The sequence below is a fragment of the Oncorhynchus gorbuscha genome, linkage group LG02, assembly GCF_021184085.1.
Source record: "Oncorhynchus gorbuscha isolate QuinsamMale2020 ecotype Even-year linkage group LG02, OgorEven_v1.0, whole genome shotgun sequence".
Classification (NCBI taxonomy): domain Eukaryota; kingdom Metazoa; phylum Chordata; class Actinopteri; order Salmoniformes; family Salmonidae; genus Oncorhynchus; species Oncorhynchus gorbuscha.
In genome coordinates, this window is record NC_060174.1 from 69,267,781 (window position 1) to 69,286,441 (window position 18,661).

An 18,661-nucleotide genomic window follows, 5' to 3' on the forward strand; every position below is an offset into this window, starting at 1 on the left:
TCAACTACCTCGTACCCCTGCACATTGACTCGGTACCAGTACTCATGTATATAACTTTGGTATTGCTATTTCATTGTGTTACTATTTCCTATTTTCTTCTTACTTTTTAATTCGGCATTGTTGGGAAGTCAGCATTTCATGGTAAAGTCAACACCTGTTGTATTTGGCACATGTGAAAAATAACATGCTATATGATTTAGACCACATTAGGCTAACACATGTTGACTCTCTTACAGCCCAAACTCAGGAGTATCAGACAGAGGGGGCTCTGTTCCACCGCATATGGGAGATCCCTGGACCCTGAAATGACCCGTGGATGACCCCTGCGTCAGTTGGGCCCCTTTGAGTTGAATCAGTAGGAAATAACTCAGTTGAGATTCTACAAGCTGTCCCTCTGTTCTAGCTCAACTTTAAACCTCAACATCCCAAAATAAACTCCCCAGGTGGACAAATAGCATAAAGAAAGACAGGTTTGGTGTTGGGCAGCAGTAGACCTCCTCAGAGTGAGTCAGTGGATCGGACACAGGAAGTAGCTGGGTGATAGATGGATACCCAGTGTGACTGAGGCAGGGATGGAGTGTGAGGGCATGCCCACTGTCGTTAATCCCTGTCACCAGGAAGGAGAGGAACACACCATCTCTGCTGTCCTCTGTTATCAGTGCTTCCCTCTCTTCTCTGTCCTTCCTGCCTGCTGCCAGAATCAGTGCCTTTGTCCCCTCCAACACCCCTCCCCTCCTTTATAGTCACCAAGCATGAAAAGAAAGTCACAATGTTCTTTTGTGACACCCCTGACCTTTAACCTCTGCCCTCTGCCCCCTGCCCCTGCTCATTCCACCACCCTCCCCAGGGCCATAAAAAAACACACACTTTTGGTTGATGTGTATTTTGGACATGCAGGCGGACAAAGTCCTCACGGGGGGACAATGGGGTGAAAGCGTGTCTAACGGGCAACACAACGGGCTTACCCCTCACACTGGGCAGACTCTGACAGAATAACACTGGCACCTGTTAGCAATACAGAAACCCTTAGTCTAAACTGGTGCACTACTAGACACACAAACACACACACACACACACACACAGCTGTTGTGGATGGCAGGTGGGTCCTATAGTAAAAGTCCACCAACCTTTTTGTAGTTTTACCATAGGGATGTGAAGCAGACATGTTTGTGTGAATGGATACCACATTTCCACAAGTCATGGCATATTATGCATTTGACACACATCTCAAAAACCGTACCCCTGGGCCCTCTGGCAGTCCCAACCTACCCGTGACCCCTCAGTAAGACTTGTTATGGATACGGCTCTGGGACAGGGAGGACGTGCTCAGCCCTGAGAGGCCCAGGACACATGCTGAGACACGCTGTGGGAGCCTAACGGGAGCATGTTCTCCTGGGATCTCTAGCCTTTTCCCTTGACTGTGAGGGGACCCCACAGCAAGAAGTGATCGGAATTACATCAGGGGACTGACTGAAGTAATGAATGATGCTGGAAAAAAAGGTTCATCAAAGGCAAATAGTCTGGCAAGTAAACAAATGATCTTCACTGGAAAGGGGTTTGAAAAGAGTGACACAGAGAGCCGGGTGCGGCTCTACTTCACCAGAAATCCCACTCCAAAAATATACATTTTGTTTTCATCATCGACAAAAAAAGCAAAAAGATTTCAAGATATTGGACATTCAAGAAGCAAAGTGTCACCGGCCACATGGTCATGATGATGCAAAGCGCATTCCTTTTATTGCATCAGGTTAACGGTGGTGGCTAAACTAGGGAGGAGAAGATGAGTGGGGAGGGTGGCCTGACAGGGACCTAGGTGCTGGGGGGGTGGGGACAGGGGGCAAGGGGACAGAGGGAGAACAGAGGCCTAGAAGACAGGAGTAACAGAGAGCTATTGAAGTAGGTCAGTGTCAGTCTATATGGGAAGATCGCATGCAACTACAGCAGGTCACCTGACCGCTCCCCTCGTACAAAGATCCCATATGTGCATAAATGTGTAACTGGATTCACTGACGTTACTATTAAGCTCTGGTTGTGCAAAATTAGCTTAGATAAAAACACATTCCTTTTACTCAACAGGAGGGCTGGGACAATAGCCATAGTGTGAGTGTGCGCGAGTAGGAGTGTGGTTGTGTGTGTCAGTAGGCGTGCGTGTGTATAAGCATCCGTGTGTGAGAGAATTTCATGTTGCATGTGAGAGAAACATATTCTGTGAAATAGAACATCCAAAACAGAGAACTTTATCTGACATCCTGAGTGTAGGATTTGACAGTTTATTGTATGTCTTTTTATGGGGCTGTAAAACATGGACTGTATAGTGTTTTTTCAGATGCACAGAATAACCTTGGTTCTTGGGTCAGTTAAGAATAACAGAAGGACAAATAAGCCTCAACAAGAGATCGGAGAGAGTACGTAGAATTACTCTGGCAGAGTTTCCACAAAACAAGTTGGTGGATTAACAAACTAAGCATAAACGAGTCCTAAACTACACTGTCTGGAAACAGTGAACAACAGCTATGTCCAGGCCAGGCACAGTCCAAACCCTGCGCTGATCACAAAGCATTGTAACATGACATACTGTATAAACATTGTTACAGCACCACATCAACCCAGCTAATCGCTAGATGAGTGGTTATGCCTGCTGTGACATGTGAAGCCCTCCATAGAATAGTCATTTGGAGGAAAGATCATTGACATATATTTGACATTTGCATAAGTTTTTGTCCCATTTTTCATAAGCTGAAATGGCCGCTCTAAAATGTGCAGTTTTGAAACACCACGCTGTTAAAATAAATATTCAAGTAAACTTTATGTCACCACACCTTGTTATTGGATTTTCAGCATTGCACAACCAATTACATTGTTGCAAACTTAAGTTGACAATTTTATGTTAGAAAATGATTGGCACCCCGGAGCTAGTATTTGATTTCACAGCCTTTGGCCAAGATAACTGCAGACAAATGCTTCTTGTAGCCATCAATAAGCTTGCTGTACCTTTCTACTGGCAATTTGGCCCACTTTTTAGCACCAAAATGCTCAGTTTCTTCAATGTTTCTTCAATGTTTGAGGCGTGCCCTCCACCAACTGCTGTTTTCAGATCTTGCCATAGGTTTTTCGACGATGGGTTGAATATTTGACTCCAAAACAAAACATGATGCGTTGCACTAGTTGCCAAAGAACTCTAATTTTGTTTCATTTAGTCCACAGAACATTTTCCACAGAATGAAGGCTTGTTTTAGGTGGGTTTTCGAGAAGTTCAATCAGGGTATCTTGAGTCTCCTTCAGCAGTGGTGTCTTCCTGTGTTTACCAACAACCAAATGAAACATTCAAAGAAAATAACATCCTCCCTTCAATCAAACATTGGGGAGGTTCGATATTGCTGTGGGGTTGCTCTGCTGCCTCTGCTACTGGGGGCCTTGAATGTGGTCAAGACATCATGACATCAGCAGATGATCAAGTATGGCTGGAAATTGCCTGGGACCTCACAATACGATGTTATCATGACACTTAAGTGCCAATACGATATGTATTGCGATTCTCACGATTCCTACAATTCTATCTGTGATTTATTGAGATTCCATGTTCCAAACATATTGCTCACCATACTGTGTCTCCGGTAGAGGGACAAGAGAGATATGAGAAAAGGAAGTAAAAGTGGTGAAACAAATTGGCTCCCTATTTAAAAAGAAGACGGAAAACAAGCTTTGACGAAAGAAATACTGGACTTTTGGTGCAGGTACAGCCAACTAGCGCACAAATAAACGTTGTGATATTGTCAAAAACGATACGATACAATATCCCAATATGTAAATGAATCTCTATTATTGGATTAGATCAGAATTAAATTAGATCAGCATTAGATGCGTTTGCTGCTGAAGACTGGGCCAAATTGACAGTAGAAAGGTGCAGAAAGCTTGTTGATGGCTACAAGAAGCATGTGTTGGCAGTTCTCTTGGCCAAAGACTCCGCAACCAAGTACAAGTGCAAATAATGTTGTCCATGCCTTTCGTCTCTATTTTCTCAATTCAAATTGTAAACGTACATTTACAAAAATGCAATTGGTTCTGCAATGTTGAAATCCAATAAGATGTGGAGACCAATGTGTATTTATTTGTGTAACTTATTTGATAAGAGATGGTGAGTTGTTAAAGAAAAGTGCACGGGTGTCAATATATTTGGCCGCAACTGTATGTCAACAATCCTTACTCCAAAGGACTATTCTATGGATTTACATTTTGTGAACGTCCCCCAACTCATGGTATTTTTTTGTCTGGGTTTCGTGAGGAATCACTCAAAAACCTTTAAAGGAATAAGTCAAAGTCTGGGGTCAGGTAGTGAGGTACTGGGGGAGAGTTGGAGTTGCTCCCTACGTGTTTGTAGCTCCAGATAAGCCATGCTAAACCCTGACTTTGCCCTCCCTACCTGTTAGACAGACAGAAATGGTTGAAACAAGGATTATCACTACACGCCCATAAGCAAGGACTAATAAGAGAAAAAAGCACTTAGCACTTAACGCAGTATCCAAAATGAAGCTGTTATTTCAATGTTGGATAGGGAGTTGGTAATAAGGCTGTTTCAGTGACAGCGAAGGGCAGATGAAATACACCCAGGAGGATCACTGCTCTCTCTCTCTCCCTGGGGTTGTACAGGTAGTTATGAAGTCAGAAGAGAGGATCACTGCTCTCTCTCCCTGGGGTTGTACAGGCAGTTATGAAGTCAGAAGAGAGGATCACTGCTCTCTCTCTCCCTGGGGTTGTACAGGCAGTTATGAAGTCAGAAGAGAGGATCACTGCTCTCTCTCTCCCTGGGGTTGTACAGGTAGTTATGAAGTCAGAAGAGAGGACCACTGCTCTCTCTCTCCCTGGGGTTGTACAGGCAGTTATGAAGTCAGAAGAGAGGATCACTGCTCTCTCTCTCCCTGGGGTTGTACAGGTAGTTATGAAGTCAGAAGAGAGGATCACTGCTCTCTCTCTCCCTGGGGTTGTACAGGCAGTTATGAAGTCAGAAGAGAGGATCACTGCTCTCTCTCTCCCTGGGGTTGTACAGGCAGTTATGAAGTCAGAAGAGAGGACCACTGCTCTTTCTCTCCCTGGGGTTGTACAGGTAGTTATGAAGTCAGAAGAGAGGACCACTGCTCTCTCTCTCCCTGGGGTTGTACAGGTAGTTATGAAGTCAGAAGAGAGGACCACTGCTCTCTCTCTCCCTGGGGTTGTACAGGCAGTTATGAAGTCAGAAGAGAGGACCACTGCTCTCTCTCTCCCTGGGGTTGTACAGGCAGTTATGAAGTCAGAAGAGAGGATCACTGCTCTCTCTCTCCCTGGGGTTGTACAGGCAGTTATGAAGTCAGAAGAGAGGACCACTGCTCTCTCTCTCCCTGGGGTTGTACAGGCAGTTATGAAGTCAGAAGAGAGGACCACTGCTCTCTCTCTCCCTGGGGTTGTACAGGTAGTTATGAAGTCAGAAGAGAGGACCACTGCTCTCTCTCTCCCTGGGGTTGTACAGGCAGTTATGAAGTCAGAAGAGAGGACCACTGCTCTCTCTCTCCCTGGGGTTGTACAGGTAGTTATGAAGTCAGAAGAGAGGATCACTGCTCTCTCTCTCCCTGGGGTTGTACAGGCAGTTATGAAGTCAGAAGAGAGGACCACTGCTCTCTCTCTCCCTGGGGTTGTACAGGTAGTTATGAAGTCAGAAGAGAGGATCACTGCTCTCTCTCTCCCTGGGGTTGTACAGGCAGTTATGAAGTCAGAAGAGAGGATCACTGCTCTCTCTCTCCCTGGGGTTGTACAGGTAGTTATGAAGTCAGAAGAGAGGACCACTGCTCTCTCTCTCCCTGGGGTTGTACAGGTAGTTATGAAGTCAGAAGAGAGGATCACTGCTCTCTCTCTCCCTGGGGTTGTACAGGTAGTTATGAAGTCAGAAGAGAGGATCACTGCTCTCTCTCTCCCTGGGGTTGTACAGGCAGTTATGAAGTCAGAAGAGAGGATCACTGCTCTCTCTCTCCCTGGGGTTGTACAGGTAGTTATGAAGTCAGAAGAGAGGACCACTGCTCTCTCTCTCCCTGGGGTTGTACAGGCAGTTATGAAGTCAGAAGAGAGGACCACTGCTCTCTCTCTCCCTGGGGTTGTACAGGTAGTTATGAAGTCAGAAGAGAGGACCACTGCTCTCTCTCTCCCTGGGGTTGTACAGGTAGTTATGAAGTCAGAAGAGAGGACCACTGCTCTCTCTCCCTGGGGTTGTACAGGTAGTTATGAAGTCAGAAGAAAGGATCAAACTAGATAGAAAATAATTTTAAAGTCAAAATAACTGCTAAATAGACCATACAATGAGTGTACAAAACGTTAGGAACACCTTCCTAATATTGAGTTGCACCCCACATTTTTGCCCTCAGAACAGCCTCAATTTGTCAGGGCATGGACTCTACAAGGTGTCGTAAGCGTTCCACAGAGAAGCTGGCCCATGTTGACTACAATGCTTCCCACAGTTGTGTCAAGTTGGCTGGATGTCCTTTGGGTGGTGGACCATTCTTGATACACACGGGAAAATGTTAAGCATGAAAAACCAAGCAGCATTACAGTTCTTCACACAAACCGGCACGCCTGGCACCTACTTCCATACCCCATTCAAAGGCACTTACATTTAGTGTCTGGCCCATTCACCCTCTAAATGGCACACATACACAATCCATGTCTCAATTGAAGGCTTAAAAATCCTTCTTTAACCTGTCTCCTCCCCTTCATCTACACTGACTGAATTGGATTTAACAAGTGACATGAATACGGGATCATAGCTCTCACCTGGATTCTCCTGATCAGAGCAGGTGTTCTTAATGTTTTTTTATTAATCAGTGTATTTACATTTACATTTAAGTCATTTAGCAGACGCTCTTATCCAGAGCGACTTACAAATCACCTTGTTTGACCCTGCGTTAGGAGGGAAGAAGACAAACAACAATGATAAAAGGATAAACAGCCTAGATAAACTGTCTAGGCAGGCTGGTAGACTGCCATGCTCTGCAGATAGTTACAACTGTCCGGTAAGGGGCCAGTTGAGTTATTAGTGTCATTGGAATGTCTCCAGGTAAAGTCTATGCAGGCTCAGATGCAGCCTCATAAAAACCTTGGCATTTCAAGCTGTCTCTCTGTCTGGCAGGGCTGTAGTCACCTTAGTTGCCCCCAAAGACATAACACAGTGTTCTTCAAAGGCTAAGATAGAGAGAGCGAAAGAGAGAGAGAGAGTGAGTGAGAGCTAGACCTGTCATCACCATCAGACAACATGACTTCACGGTCTATTCTGGTCCAAGGCTCTTGACTGGGCTCGTTTGGTCCTGTGGTTGGTGACCTTGAACATCCTCCTTTAAGGGAGAAGTTTACCAAAAATACAGAAACTACCAAGTGATTCCATACATTGAAACTAGTTTAGTGGAGTTCTCTCTCTCTCTCTCTCTCTCTCTCTCTCTCTCTCTCTCTCTCTCTCTCTCACATGACTTGTGTCATTGCCGGATGCAGGCCTCGCTCTGTTCCATTGCCAGTAAATGTATGATTAAGAGACGTGCCCTTACACGGAGCTTGATCTCACAGATTACATTTTTTTGGGGGCGAGAGAAGGAGCTGGTGAAAAAGATGATAAGAGTTAGACATATCGCAGGTAAAGTTAGTTACAAAAAGCGGATAAAGAGTTGGCAGCAAGAGCAAGCTGGTGTTCGGTCCCACATTGTGTCACCTTACATTGAAGAATAGAATACACCAAAAACATTGTGATGATTAAAAAGTGTTTTTTTTGGCTAATGTGAAAAAATAAACTCACTAACGGTCGCGCTCATAGAGGTTGATGATAAGCGATCATTCAGTAAAGAAAAGTTTAGATACTTACTCGTTAGATAACTGTCCATTTGGCCCAGCTGGAACAGGGGTGCGTCACCATTTATTTTTTTCAGGACCGTTGATGTGGGCAGATAAATCTCAGTGGTCGCTAACTGCTCTCATCATCATTACGTTCCTAGATGTCTGTAAGAATTGTAGTCACTTATTTGAATTCTCTGCAGCACAAACATTCCTCATTCGTGGAATTGGAGCGCAATTGCCCCAACTGCACCACCAGTCTGTGTCGATCCTAGGCAGCTACTGCTACCAGATCTTGCTGTGGCTTCGGTGGCTAGAGGGGCGGAGGCCACCTGAAGCTCAGTTTGCCTCAATTCTTAGTCTGAATACATACAGTTTGACGACACCATCGGCGCCCCTCCAGCAGTCTTTTTCTTCACTTGCAAGTATTTCGTCATTAGACATATTTCTAGGTTGTTGTTTATTTTTTATATCTAATGTGTAATGCTGTCTCTACTTCACCACCCCAAAAAACATGCATCTGTGAATAAGGGCATAATGTGCAGTTTCTACAAAGAAGGGATTCCCGAGAGCGCATTTCTCCACTACTGTGGCAATCGGCTACATAAAATAATGCCAAATCTTTTAGGTGGAAAAGTACACATGTCCTGACTCAAAACCAATAGTACTTTTAACAAAAATAGCTTCTTTGGCCACACACTTTCAATAAAACAATGAATTTGGCCACACATCGTGGATTTCTGAATAATTAATTCACTGGCAACGTGCAGAGTGGGGCCTGCATCCAGCAACATCACAAGTCACGTGACCTATTTTTCAGCTGTTTCAGTACATCACTACATGGAGGAGGGTTGGGGGGGGGGGGCAAACTCCACTGATCTCGTTTCAATGTATGGAATCACTTGGGAGTTTTATGGATTTGGAGTAAACTTCTCCTTTAAGAGATTGTCGTATCCAGACATCTAATGAATGACTGATGTCTGTAATTATTAACACCACTGACTTCAGTGTTATAAAGCAGTGATAGCCATCACTTACATCTATATATTCCATCTACATCCTTTGATATAAAGCAAATAGCTATCGTCAGCATGCCTACTTTGTTGCTGATAGTTGATACAACAACCCACACGGCTTTGACCCACCACCACCACCGAGACAGACAGAGAGCATTACTTACTGGCTACCTCCAGCGAGGCGTTGTGGCTGACGGCCTGGCCCAGGTAGTTACGGGCCACACACACGTAGCTGCCGTCGTCTGGCTTGCTGCGTCGGCCGTGGACGATACGTAGGAAGAAGAGGGAGCCGCTGGGCAGCAGCATGCGGTGGGAACGGGGGTTGTCCCGGTCCGTCTCCACACGCTCCCCGTCCTTGTACCACTCCACCGTGGGGGCAGGACGCCCCTCCGCCTTGCAGTTGAGGGTGGCTGGCTCCCCCTTGGACACAATGAGGTCAGAGGGGTGCTCCACTATCCGGGGAGGGGAGTCATCCTGACGAAGACGAGAGCCTGAGAAAAGAGGAAATATGACATGAGATGTACATTGCATGTATGTTGGAGCAATCCCTGGCCACAAGCACAATGACAATCAGTAGCTCATGTCATGTCCCAAACATCACTCTGTCACATGAATTAATTCCTCAGCCTTATCCACCCTGAGCCTAATGCTGCATTCATAACCAAGTGGGAAGGTGGTCGTGACCAGTTGTGAAGTTCACGTGCTTTGCACCCATTGGCTATTTGCCAAATAATGGCCAACAGGCTGCGTCAACCATAAGCTAAAATTACAGCTATCAAATGCTTGTAAACAAATTATAGTGTTAAAAAAATATACGAATAGATTGCTTTTATAAATAATGTCTTGGAAATGCTGTTATCAAGGTAATTTCCATAGTAAGTGACGTCAGAGGTCAGAATGTGGGAGAAGTTGGAGCTCATGGATGATAGACGAGTTTCCCCACTAGTAATTACCAGTTGGAGGAGCATTCAAGCTGTTATTTCCCAGGCGTATGTGGCGAATACCACCTTCCCACTTGGATATGACCACAGCACTACCCATCGCCCATAGGCCTGGGCCTACCCCTTTTTTAACACACACAAAACTGTATCAGAAGAACTAGCTTATTAGAGTCTGGGGAATTAGAAACTACGTGGAGACTATATTAATCACACAGACACAAATCTCTTACACACATACAATACACACACTAGCTATACATATCTCCAATGATTAGGAAGCCACACTGAGCCACTAATGCACACATCCAGCAGTACCTACAGTACACATCAGTCTCGGCAGTTGTTCCCTTCAGCAGCAGCAGTAGGTTTACAGTAATTAGACACAGTGCATTATCATTGCTGTGCCGGTGATTGTACCAACTGTAATCCTGTCGGACATTCTAATTAACACACATTGTCACGGGGCAGACACAACGTTTCTGTATTGGTTAAGGGCCCGGAGTCCCAGGAGCCAAAACACAGCAGTGAGCCGAGTTGACGAACAGAGGCCTTGTTTTTGGCATATCTTAGTAAAAACATCTTCCCTAAAACCTCCACTAGGAAAACAACAATTGGTTTACAGCTGTGAGAGTATGATATCAGTATGTTCTGAGCTATAAAGTGACTATAAGAGGGAAAATCTAATGCTATTAATGCCGTTTTCAATATGGACTATATTATAGTTTCCAAGGCTCTTTCTCCATGTAGATAAGAGAGAAATTGAATTTAAATTTAAATTGAGAGAGAGAGAGAGAGAGAGAGAGAGAGAGAGAGAGAGAGAGAGAGAGAGAGAGAGAGAGAGAGAGAGAGAGAGAGAGAGAGAGAGAGAGAGAGAGAGAGAGAGAGAGAGATGTTTACTTTGAAACATCTACAACCCTGCTGAAGGAATTTGATCATATTGAACACAGCTAAAGCGATTATGGCCGATTCTCTCTTGCGAAGCGGCCGGGTCTAGCTATTAATCAACTACTGTTTGTCAGAAGCCTGCATCAAAGTCTTTGATCCTGCTGTCGGCACAGTAACGCAGCGATGCCCTTTGGTCTGCTGACTGTAACAGAATATCTCTGGATCTCTGAGAGAGAGAGGAAGAGAACACTGCTGGTCCAGTGTGTTTCATTAAAGAAGGCTTTGAAGTGTTCCCATGGTCTGTCATGGGGTTCAATCCTCCCTACTAAATTATTTATTTTATATATATATCAGGGGATATTTATTTAAGGAATAACACATTAGCATTCTGCTGGTTAAGTGGTGCAAAGCTGCAGAGGCTGGCAGATTGGGAACTGGGCAGACAGGCAGTGGGCAGCGGGACAGGCAGTGGGCAGCCAGACAGGCATTAGGCACCGGGACAGGCAGTGGGCAGCCGGACAGGCATTAGGCAGCGGGACAGGCAGTGGGCAGCGAGACAGGCAGTGGGCAGCGGGACAGGCAGTGGGCAGCCGGACAGGCATTAGGCAGCGGGACAGGCAGTGGGCAGCCGGACAGGCATTAGGCAGCGGGACAGGCAGTGGGCAGCGGGACAGGCAGTGGGCAGAGGGACAGGCAGTGGGCAGCGGGACAGGCATTAGGCAGCCGGACAGGCATTAGGCAGCCGGACAGGCATTAGGCAGCGGGACAGGCATTAGGCAGCGGGACAGGCATTAGGCAGCGGGACAGACAGTGGGCAGCGGGACAGGCAGTGGGCAGCCGGACAGGCATTGGGCAGCGGGACAGGCAGTGGGCAGCCGGACAGGCATTAGGCAGCGGGACAGGCAGTGGGCAACGGGACAGGCATTGGGCAGCGGGACAGGCAGTGGGCAGCGGGACAGGCATTGGGCAGCGGGACAGGCAGTGGGCAGCCGGACAGGCATTAGGCAACGGGACAGGCAGTGGGCAGCGGGACAGGCATTGGCCAACGGGACAGGCAGTGGGCAGCCGGACAGGCATTAGGCAGCGGGACAGGCAGTGGGCAACGGGACAGGCATTGGGCAGCGGGACAGGCAGTGGGCAGCGGGACAGGCATTGGGCAGCGGGACAGGCAATGGGCAGCCGGACAGGCATTAGGCAGCGGGACAGGCATTGGGCAGCGGGACAGGCAGTGGGCAACCGGACAGGCATTGGGCAGCGGGACAGGCATTGGGCAACGGGACAGGCAGTGGGCAGCCGGACAGGCATTGGGCAACGGGACAGGCATTAGGCAGCGGGACAGGCATTGGGCAACGGGACAGGCATTGGGCAGCGGGACAGGCATTGGGCAGCGGGACAGGCATTGGGCAGCGGGACAGGCATTGGGCAACGGGACAGGCATTAGGCAGCGGGACAGCCAGTGGGCAACGGGACAGGCATTGGGCAGCGGGACAGGCATTGGGCAGAGGGACAGGCATTGGGCAGTGGGACAGGCATTGGGCAACGGGACAGGAATTGGGCAGCGTGACAGGCATTGGGCAGTGGGACAGGCATTGGGCAGCGGGACAGGCATTGGGCAGCGGGACAGGCATTGGGCAACGGGACAGGCATTGGGCAGCGGGACAGGCATTGGGCAGCGGGACAGGCATTGGGCAGCGGGACAGGCATTGGGCAACGGGACAGGCATTAGGCAGCGGGACAGGCAGTGGGCAACGGGAGAGGCATATCGTTATTATTCTACAATGTAGAAAATAGTAAAAATGTACAACAAAGAGTGATGATATACAACAGAGATGCTATGACTACAGTGCAGTATGTAATTCCACTGGCTCAACAGAATTCTAGACACAGTCCTCACTGGATGGGTGTTGCTGGGAATTTCACTGAAAGAAGCATGCAGATCGATCAACTGCTACTTCCAGTCAGCCTCACCCTGAATCACACACACACACGCGCACACACACGCACACACACACACACACACACACACACACACACACACACACACACACACACACACACACACACACACACACACACACACACACACACACACACACACACACACACACACACACACACACACACACACACACACACACACACACACACACACTGCACCCCATATCCCCCATTAGGTTGTAGGTAGAGGGAAACAAGAGGCTGATCTATGGGAAGATCGATAACCTCTTCACTTCATCAGTGGGGCCTTCGGGAAGTAAGATGGGACAGAGGGCCAAGTGGTACAGTACTCTTTCCTAGTGTTGCATGGTATACCGAAACGCTGGCACTTTCTTGATACTTGGTACTATACTTTTTGTTACATTCGGGTACTTCTCTCAAATGTGTCTCATGTCGTCTACTGATTGAGAGAGGATCAAGTCCGTCTTTCAGTGTAGCTGATGTCCCCTTATAGTGTGAGAGCACCATGCCCTGCTCCGCTTACTTCTTGCTAGATCTAGCCTGACATGAGGAACCACTGAACTCACTGGGAGTCTGGGCTGCATCATCACTTATGCTGCACAGAAGTTGACACTCTTGAATAACGCACCACGGCATGTAGAAATGTTGAAACGGCTAATTACTGTTCCCAAAACAATATCCAGAACAGGCTAGAACACTAGAATACAAGAAGATACCGGTAACGTCCAGCTTTGAAGGCTAACTGTCCTTGTTAGCTAACAGCTGAAGCCAATTCACTACCCTAGTACCACAACACAACATTTGACTGCTTACAAAGATGATTGTCACCAAAAATGTTATTCATTCACTTCGTCTCCCACCGCCTTACGCCTCTCCAAGTCAAGATCATCTTTGATCAAGCCTCGAACTGACTCTGTATGTGAATGACTTTATGGGTCTTAAAGAGACAGCGCACACTTTTATAAAATAAGAGATTTCTTATTATATTCAAATGTTGTTGATCAGTACAAGAAAAGTAGTCCCAAATGGAAGGTAAACAGATAGTTTTTCATCTGTAGCCTCATGAAATCAGCCAAAACAAGCTCAATAACTAATAATAATAATAATATGCATTCACACACTTCTATTGAATATGCGTTCACCTGTATTGTAAAAAGACCTAGGCTACATCTTGATTTACCCAGTTTATCAAGATATTTACCATTCAAATGTGTAGTTAGAATGGTACAAAAGTCAAAAACATTTCCAATGTAATGATACTGAACTCGAAAGATCTGTCTGGATTAAATGCCATTCTGTGACTTTGGCTAACATGCAAAACATGTTTTTGCCATGGTATCATGTTGGTGTCAATTATCGTGACGGTATCGAATATCGTGATACTAATCCTGGTATCGATAAGTCAAAATTCTGGTATTGTGACAACACTACTCTTTGCTTTCCCAGTAAGGATCAGTATTCTGGCCACTGGATAACATTTAAAACATACCAGGTCAGAGAACCTAGAAAGATTGTCTTGTCTTCCTGAGAACACGGATCTAATTGAGTCTTGCAATCCTGAAACAATGCACAGCATAATTATGGGGTGTTTTCGAAGGCAGGTGAGAGGGCGCCGTCAAGCATTTCAAATGAATACACACAAACCCAAACACAAATACATCCACACACAAACAACTCCAAGGTGAAAAGACAGCAAACCAACAACCTAGCCACAGGGCAAAATCATACATATTTCATTTGAATTACAATTAACACTCCGTGCAGACATATTCAGAAGGATATAATAAATTGTGAGGAGAAAGGCAACCAGGCTCCCCTGTTGCCTATTCTCTGCACGCTTGTTGTTTTGCTTGTTTTAATTGTGTTGGGTTTGTGCCTAAGGGTTGGAGAAGCTCCCTGAGCTGGCTGGTGTATCGCCCTGCCACAGGTGGCCTTCAGCAAGACCAGGCTTTATCTGCAAAGACCCAGCAGCAAGACAGCACGCAATCAACAAGCACACACACACACACACACACACACTCACCAAAGGTCATTTGTAACAGCTATGCCAGACATACACTTACTTCTTATGTCTGTCAATCATCCCTGAGGCTGTTCTGCTGTAGTGACGGGAATCAGCTTTGGTGTGAAGGATGAGGGGATAACAAGGGGAATATGAGAGAGGATCCGAGGAGAGAGTGAAAGAGGGAGGATGGCAGAGGTGAATCTCCTCTGTCTTTTCAGAACTGCCCTGGGTTCTCTTTCCAGGAACAGACAAATAGAATGTGAAATCACACATATGCCATTAGATAAAACCAAGCAGGAGACCATAGAATTGTTTGCCCACTGACTGGGAAGAAGATCTGATTCCAGCACACCTTCTACCCAGGTAATGTGTGTAAGGATGAATGAATAAGTGGATGAATTAACTGAATGAATGAATGAAAGTCAAAACAGGCATCCTCATCGTAATACAACCGCCAGAAGGACCAGGCAGTGACTGTCTGAGCATATGCTGAATATTACACCGCTGCGATCAAGTGTGGTTTCGCGATTCCGTTGGTGGGGCTGAATCAGGACATCCCGAGGATGTCCTTTACGTTCCTGTTTCTCAGTTTACCGAACATGGTGTGATGCCATGAGCGGGGTGATGCAAACACACCACTTAAAGAGATGAGATATCAACCGCAAATCCAAGCACTGCACTGGGGCTTACACTGGCAGCCATCTCTCAATGTAAAGTAACTCCTTCACAGGTAGAAAACCACATTATTACACACACACACACACACACACACACACACACACACACACACACACACACACACACACACACACACACACACACACACACACACACACACACACACACACACACACACACACACACACACACACACACACACACACACACACACAGGGAATGAGCCATGAAAACTGATCTGGCGATAAAGCCGTTCCACTAGCTGCAGTGTGAGGAGGTGTAGCGTTGGGTTACAGTTTCTGGCCCAGCTTCACACACACACCAGGCCCTCTAAAAGCACTCCTTAAACAATGCACATTATTGTCTACTCGCTGGTTCCCCTAACCCAGGTACTTGAGTTGCGGTTGGTGACATTGACACGTGTGGAATGCTTTAGCCTCTATGTCACCCCCTGGTACTGGTGACGCCGGGTATGACATCATCCCATCACATGGAGAGTCCTGGCCAATCAGGACTGAGATGGCAGGTAAAGTAAATCCATGCCTGGGGTGACATGGGATTGATTGTCTATGTGTGTCAGGTGGGATGATACTGTGGCAAAAAGTAATATAATCTGTGCATACTCCCCTCTCACCCCTTTGGCCAAATGTCATGGACAGGAATAGGAGGGAAATGGATTCTTTAAAATGGATCACAATGAACCTCAATGGTCTTCTCACTATCTATCATAACAGTGGACACACACAAACACAGCAAACATAACACTCAGTACTCACATGCAACACATATAGAAAGTTACACTGAGTATACCAAACATTAGGAACACCTTCCTAATATTGAGTTGACCCTCAGTTCATCAGGGCATGGACTCTCCAAGGTGTTCCACAGAGAAGCAGGCCCATGTTAACTCCAATGCTTCCCAAAGTTGTGCCAAGTTGCCTGGATGTCCTTTGGCTGGTGGATCATTCTTGATACACAGAAAACGGTTGAGCGTGAGAATGCCAGCAGCGTTGCAGTTCTTGAAACACTCAAACCGGTGTGCCTGGGACCTACTACCATACCCCGTTCAAAAGGCACTTACATATTTTGTCTTGCCCATTCACACTGACTGGCACACATACACAATCCATGTCTCAATTGTCTCAAGGCTTAAAAATACCTATTTAACCTGTCTCCTCCCCTTCATCTACACTGACTGAAGAGTATATAACAGGTGACACCAATAAGGGATCATAGCTTTCACCTGGATTCACCTGGTCAGTCTATGTCATGGAAAGAGCAGGTGTTCCTAATGTTTTGTACACTCAGTGTACAATACACACAATTTAACTAGATAAATATCTACTCTCAAACTCCCTAATTCCTTTGCATAATACCATATGTCACTATGACGAAAGCTGGTAGCAAACTATCCAGGCCTAATGAGAGCAGGCAGGTATGAGAAGGGAGGAAGGAGTATAAGGGCTATATAACAGAGGGCTAAAGGACTCTGCTTGTTAAAATATTCTTATGTGTCCATAGAAGTCTGTTAGCTGCCTTGTTGTGATCCGCAGGCTAGGCCAAGGATTACTGACACACTCTAATTGGTCTGACAGAGATTTGGAGCTGGCTGGTACCTAGTCACTGGTCTAAGCCTTTTAACAACATCACTCGTTTGGAGAGAGAGGTCGACCGTCTCTAAGGCTAATACAACACAGACAGTTATTTAGAAGAACAAGAACAAGACAACAAAATATTATGGTTTGGTGTTTTGTTGTGGTTTGGTGTTTTGTTATGGTTTGGTGTTTTGTTATGGTTTGGTGTTTTGTTATGGTTTGGTGTTTTGTTGTGGTTTGGTGTTTTGTTGTGGTTTGGTGTTTTGTTGTGGTTTGGTGTTTTGTTGTGGTTTGGTGTTTTGTTGTGGTTTGGTGTTTTGTTGTGGTTTGGTGTTTTGTTATGGTTTGGTGTTTTGTTGTGGTTCGGTGTTTTGTTATGGTTTGGTGTTTTGTTATGGTTTGGTGTTTTGTTATGGTTTGGTGTTTTGTTGTGGTTTGGTGTTTTGTTATGGTTTGGTGTTTTGTTGTGGTTTGGTGTTTTGTTGTGGTTTGGTGTTTTGTTGTGGTTTGGTGTTTTGTTGTGGTTTGGTGTTTTGTTGTGGTATGGTGTTTTGTTGTGGTTTGGTGTTTTGTTATGGTTTGGTGTTTTGTTGTGGTTTGGTGTTTTGTGTGTGGTTTGGTGTTTTGTTATGGTTTGGTGTTTTGTTTTGTTTATGGTTTGGTGTTTTTTTAAATTGACTCTACTTGCGATTCTTTTACAGAGCTCATAGGTTGTGGTCTTGAATTAGGTCAGTGTCTCTGTCTCCTGAGAAGGTTTTAGTATTTTGTCAAGCCTAACGCTGGGGAGAACCCCATATCCTATACTTAATGACCTCATCCCTCAGGGGTTGTTTACCAGACGTCACCGGCTGGGATCTGGGATGGGAACAAACAGGGAAAACCAGGATGGTATCCAGGGGAAAGGTTCAGTGCTGGCATGGAATACTGCCCTGGATGTGGATTGGGGATGTGATGGGAATTGACAGGATCAGGTTGTGTGAGGAAGTTCACTGGAAATCAGAGAGAGAGGCTGCTCCGCTCCAGACGTTAAGTGGAGGAAATTGGAGGAAAGTTGACTAAGAACTCTCTGAGTGGAACCAGAATGAAGAAGTTAATAAGACCATCCTCTCTTCACCCCCCCCTCCCCTCTCTATCTTTCTCTCTTTCCCCCCTCTCTATCTCTTCCCTGGCCAATTTTATAATGAGTTCTGGCAAATGTGGATTCAGCAGAACATCAAAGGATGTGCAGGAGCAGAGCAGTGTTTCTGGGTAATCACACGTGTTGAAATATTCATTCATCTGTTGGTTACTACACCTCTCCACTGACCAAGTACTCACTATATGCCTGACCTCACCCAGGGGATGCACATCAAATCACCCCAATGGGAAATGTGGTCAAATAAGGCCATAACAAATGGATTCTGTCCTCTCCATACCAGTAACTTCAAAGTCAACCAGGACAATGTCAAGTGACCCACTACTTCACAGTCTGTGTTTCCCATGCCTTCCAGACACATATTCCAGACATACACACACAGTCACACACTCAGGGTCTTTATAGTGAAATACTCTCAGGCTGTATAAACTACAATTAAATGAACAGCTGAACACTGTCATTCACTCAGGTATGCGGGAGAGGAATGTGCGTATGTCCTTGTGGGAAAGGTGTGTACAACCACTCTCTCTATAAATTCCCATTGACAGGAGCAGTGGTGCCACACACAGTCTCTCCTTATAAGTCACTCGTAAACATGGCTGGGAAATGAA

The 18,661-nt window shown here is 46.0% G+C and overlaps 1 protein-coding gene across 1 annotated transcript in view; it reads right to left on the minus strand.

The window, feature by feature from the left end:
• Positions 1-18,661, minus strand: part of LOC124008338 (roundabout homolog 1-like) — a 223,192-nt gene that overhangs the window by 115,021 nt on the left and 89,510 nt on the right. The window contains 1 exon segment of the mRNA XM_046319510.1: positions 9,017-9,343. Coding sequence (XP_046175466.1) covers positions 9,017-9,343 — 327 coding nt within the window.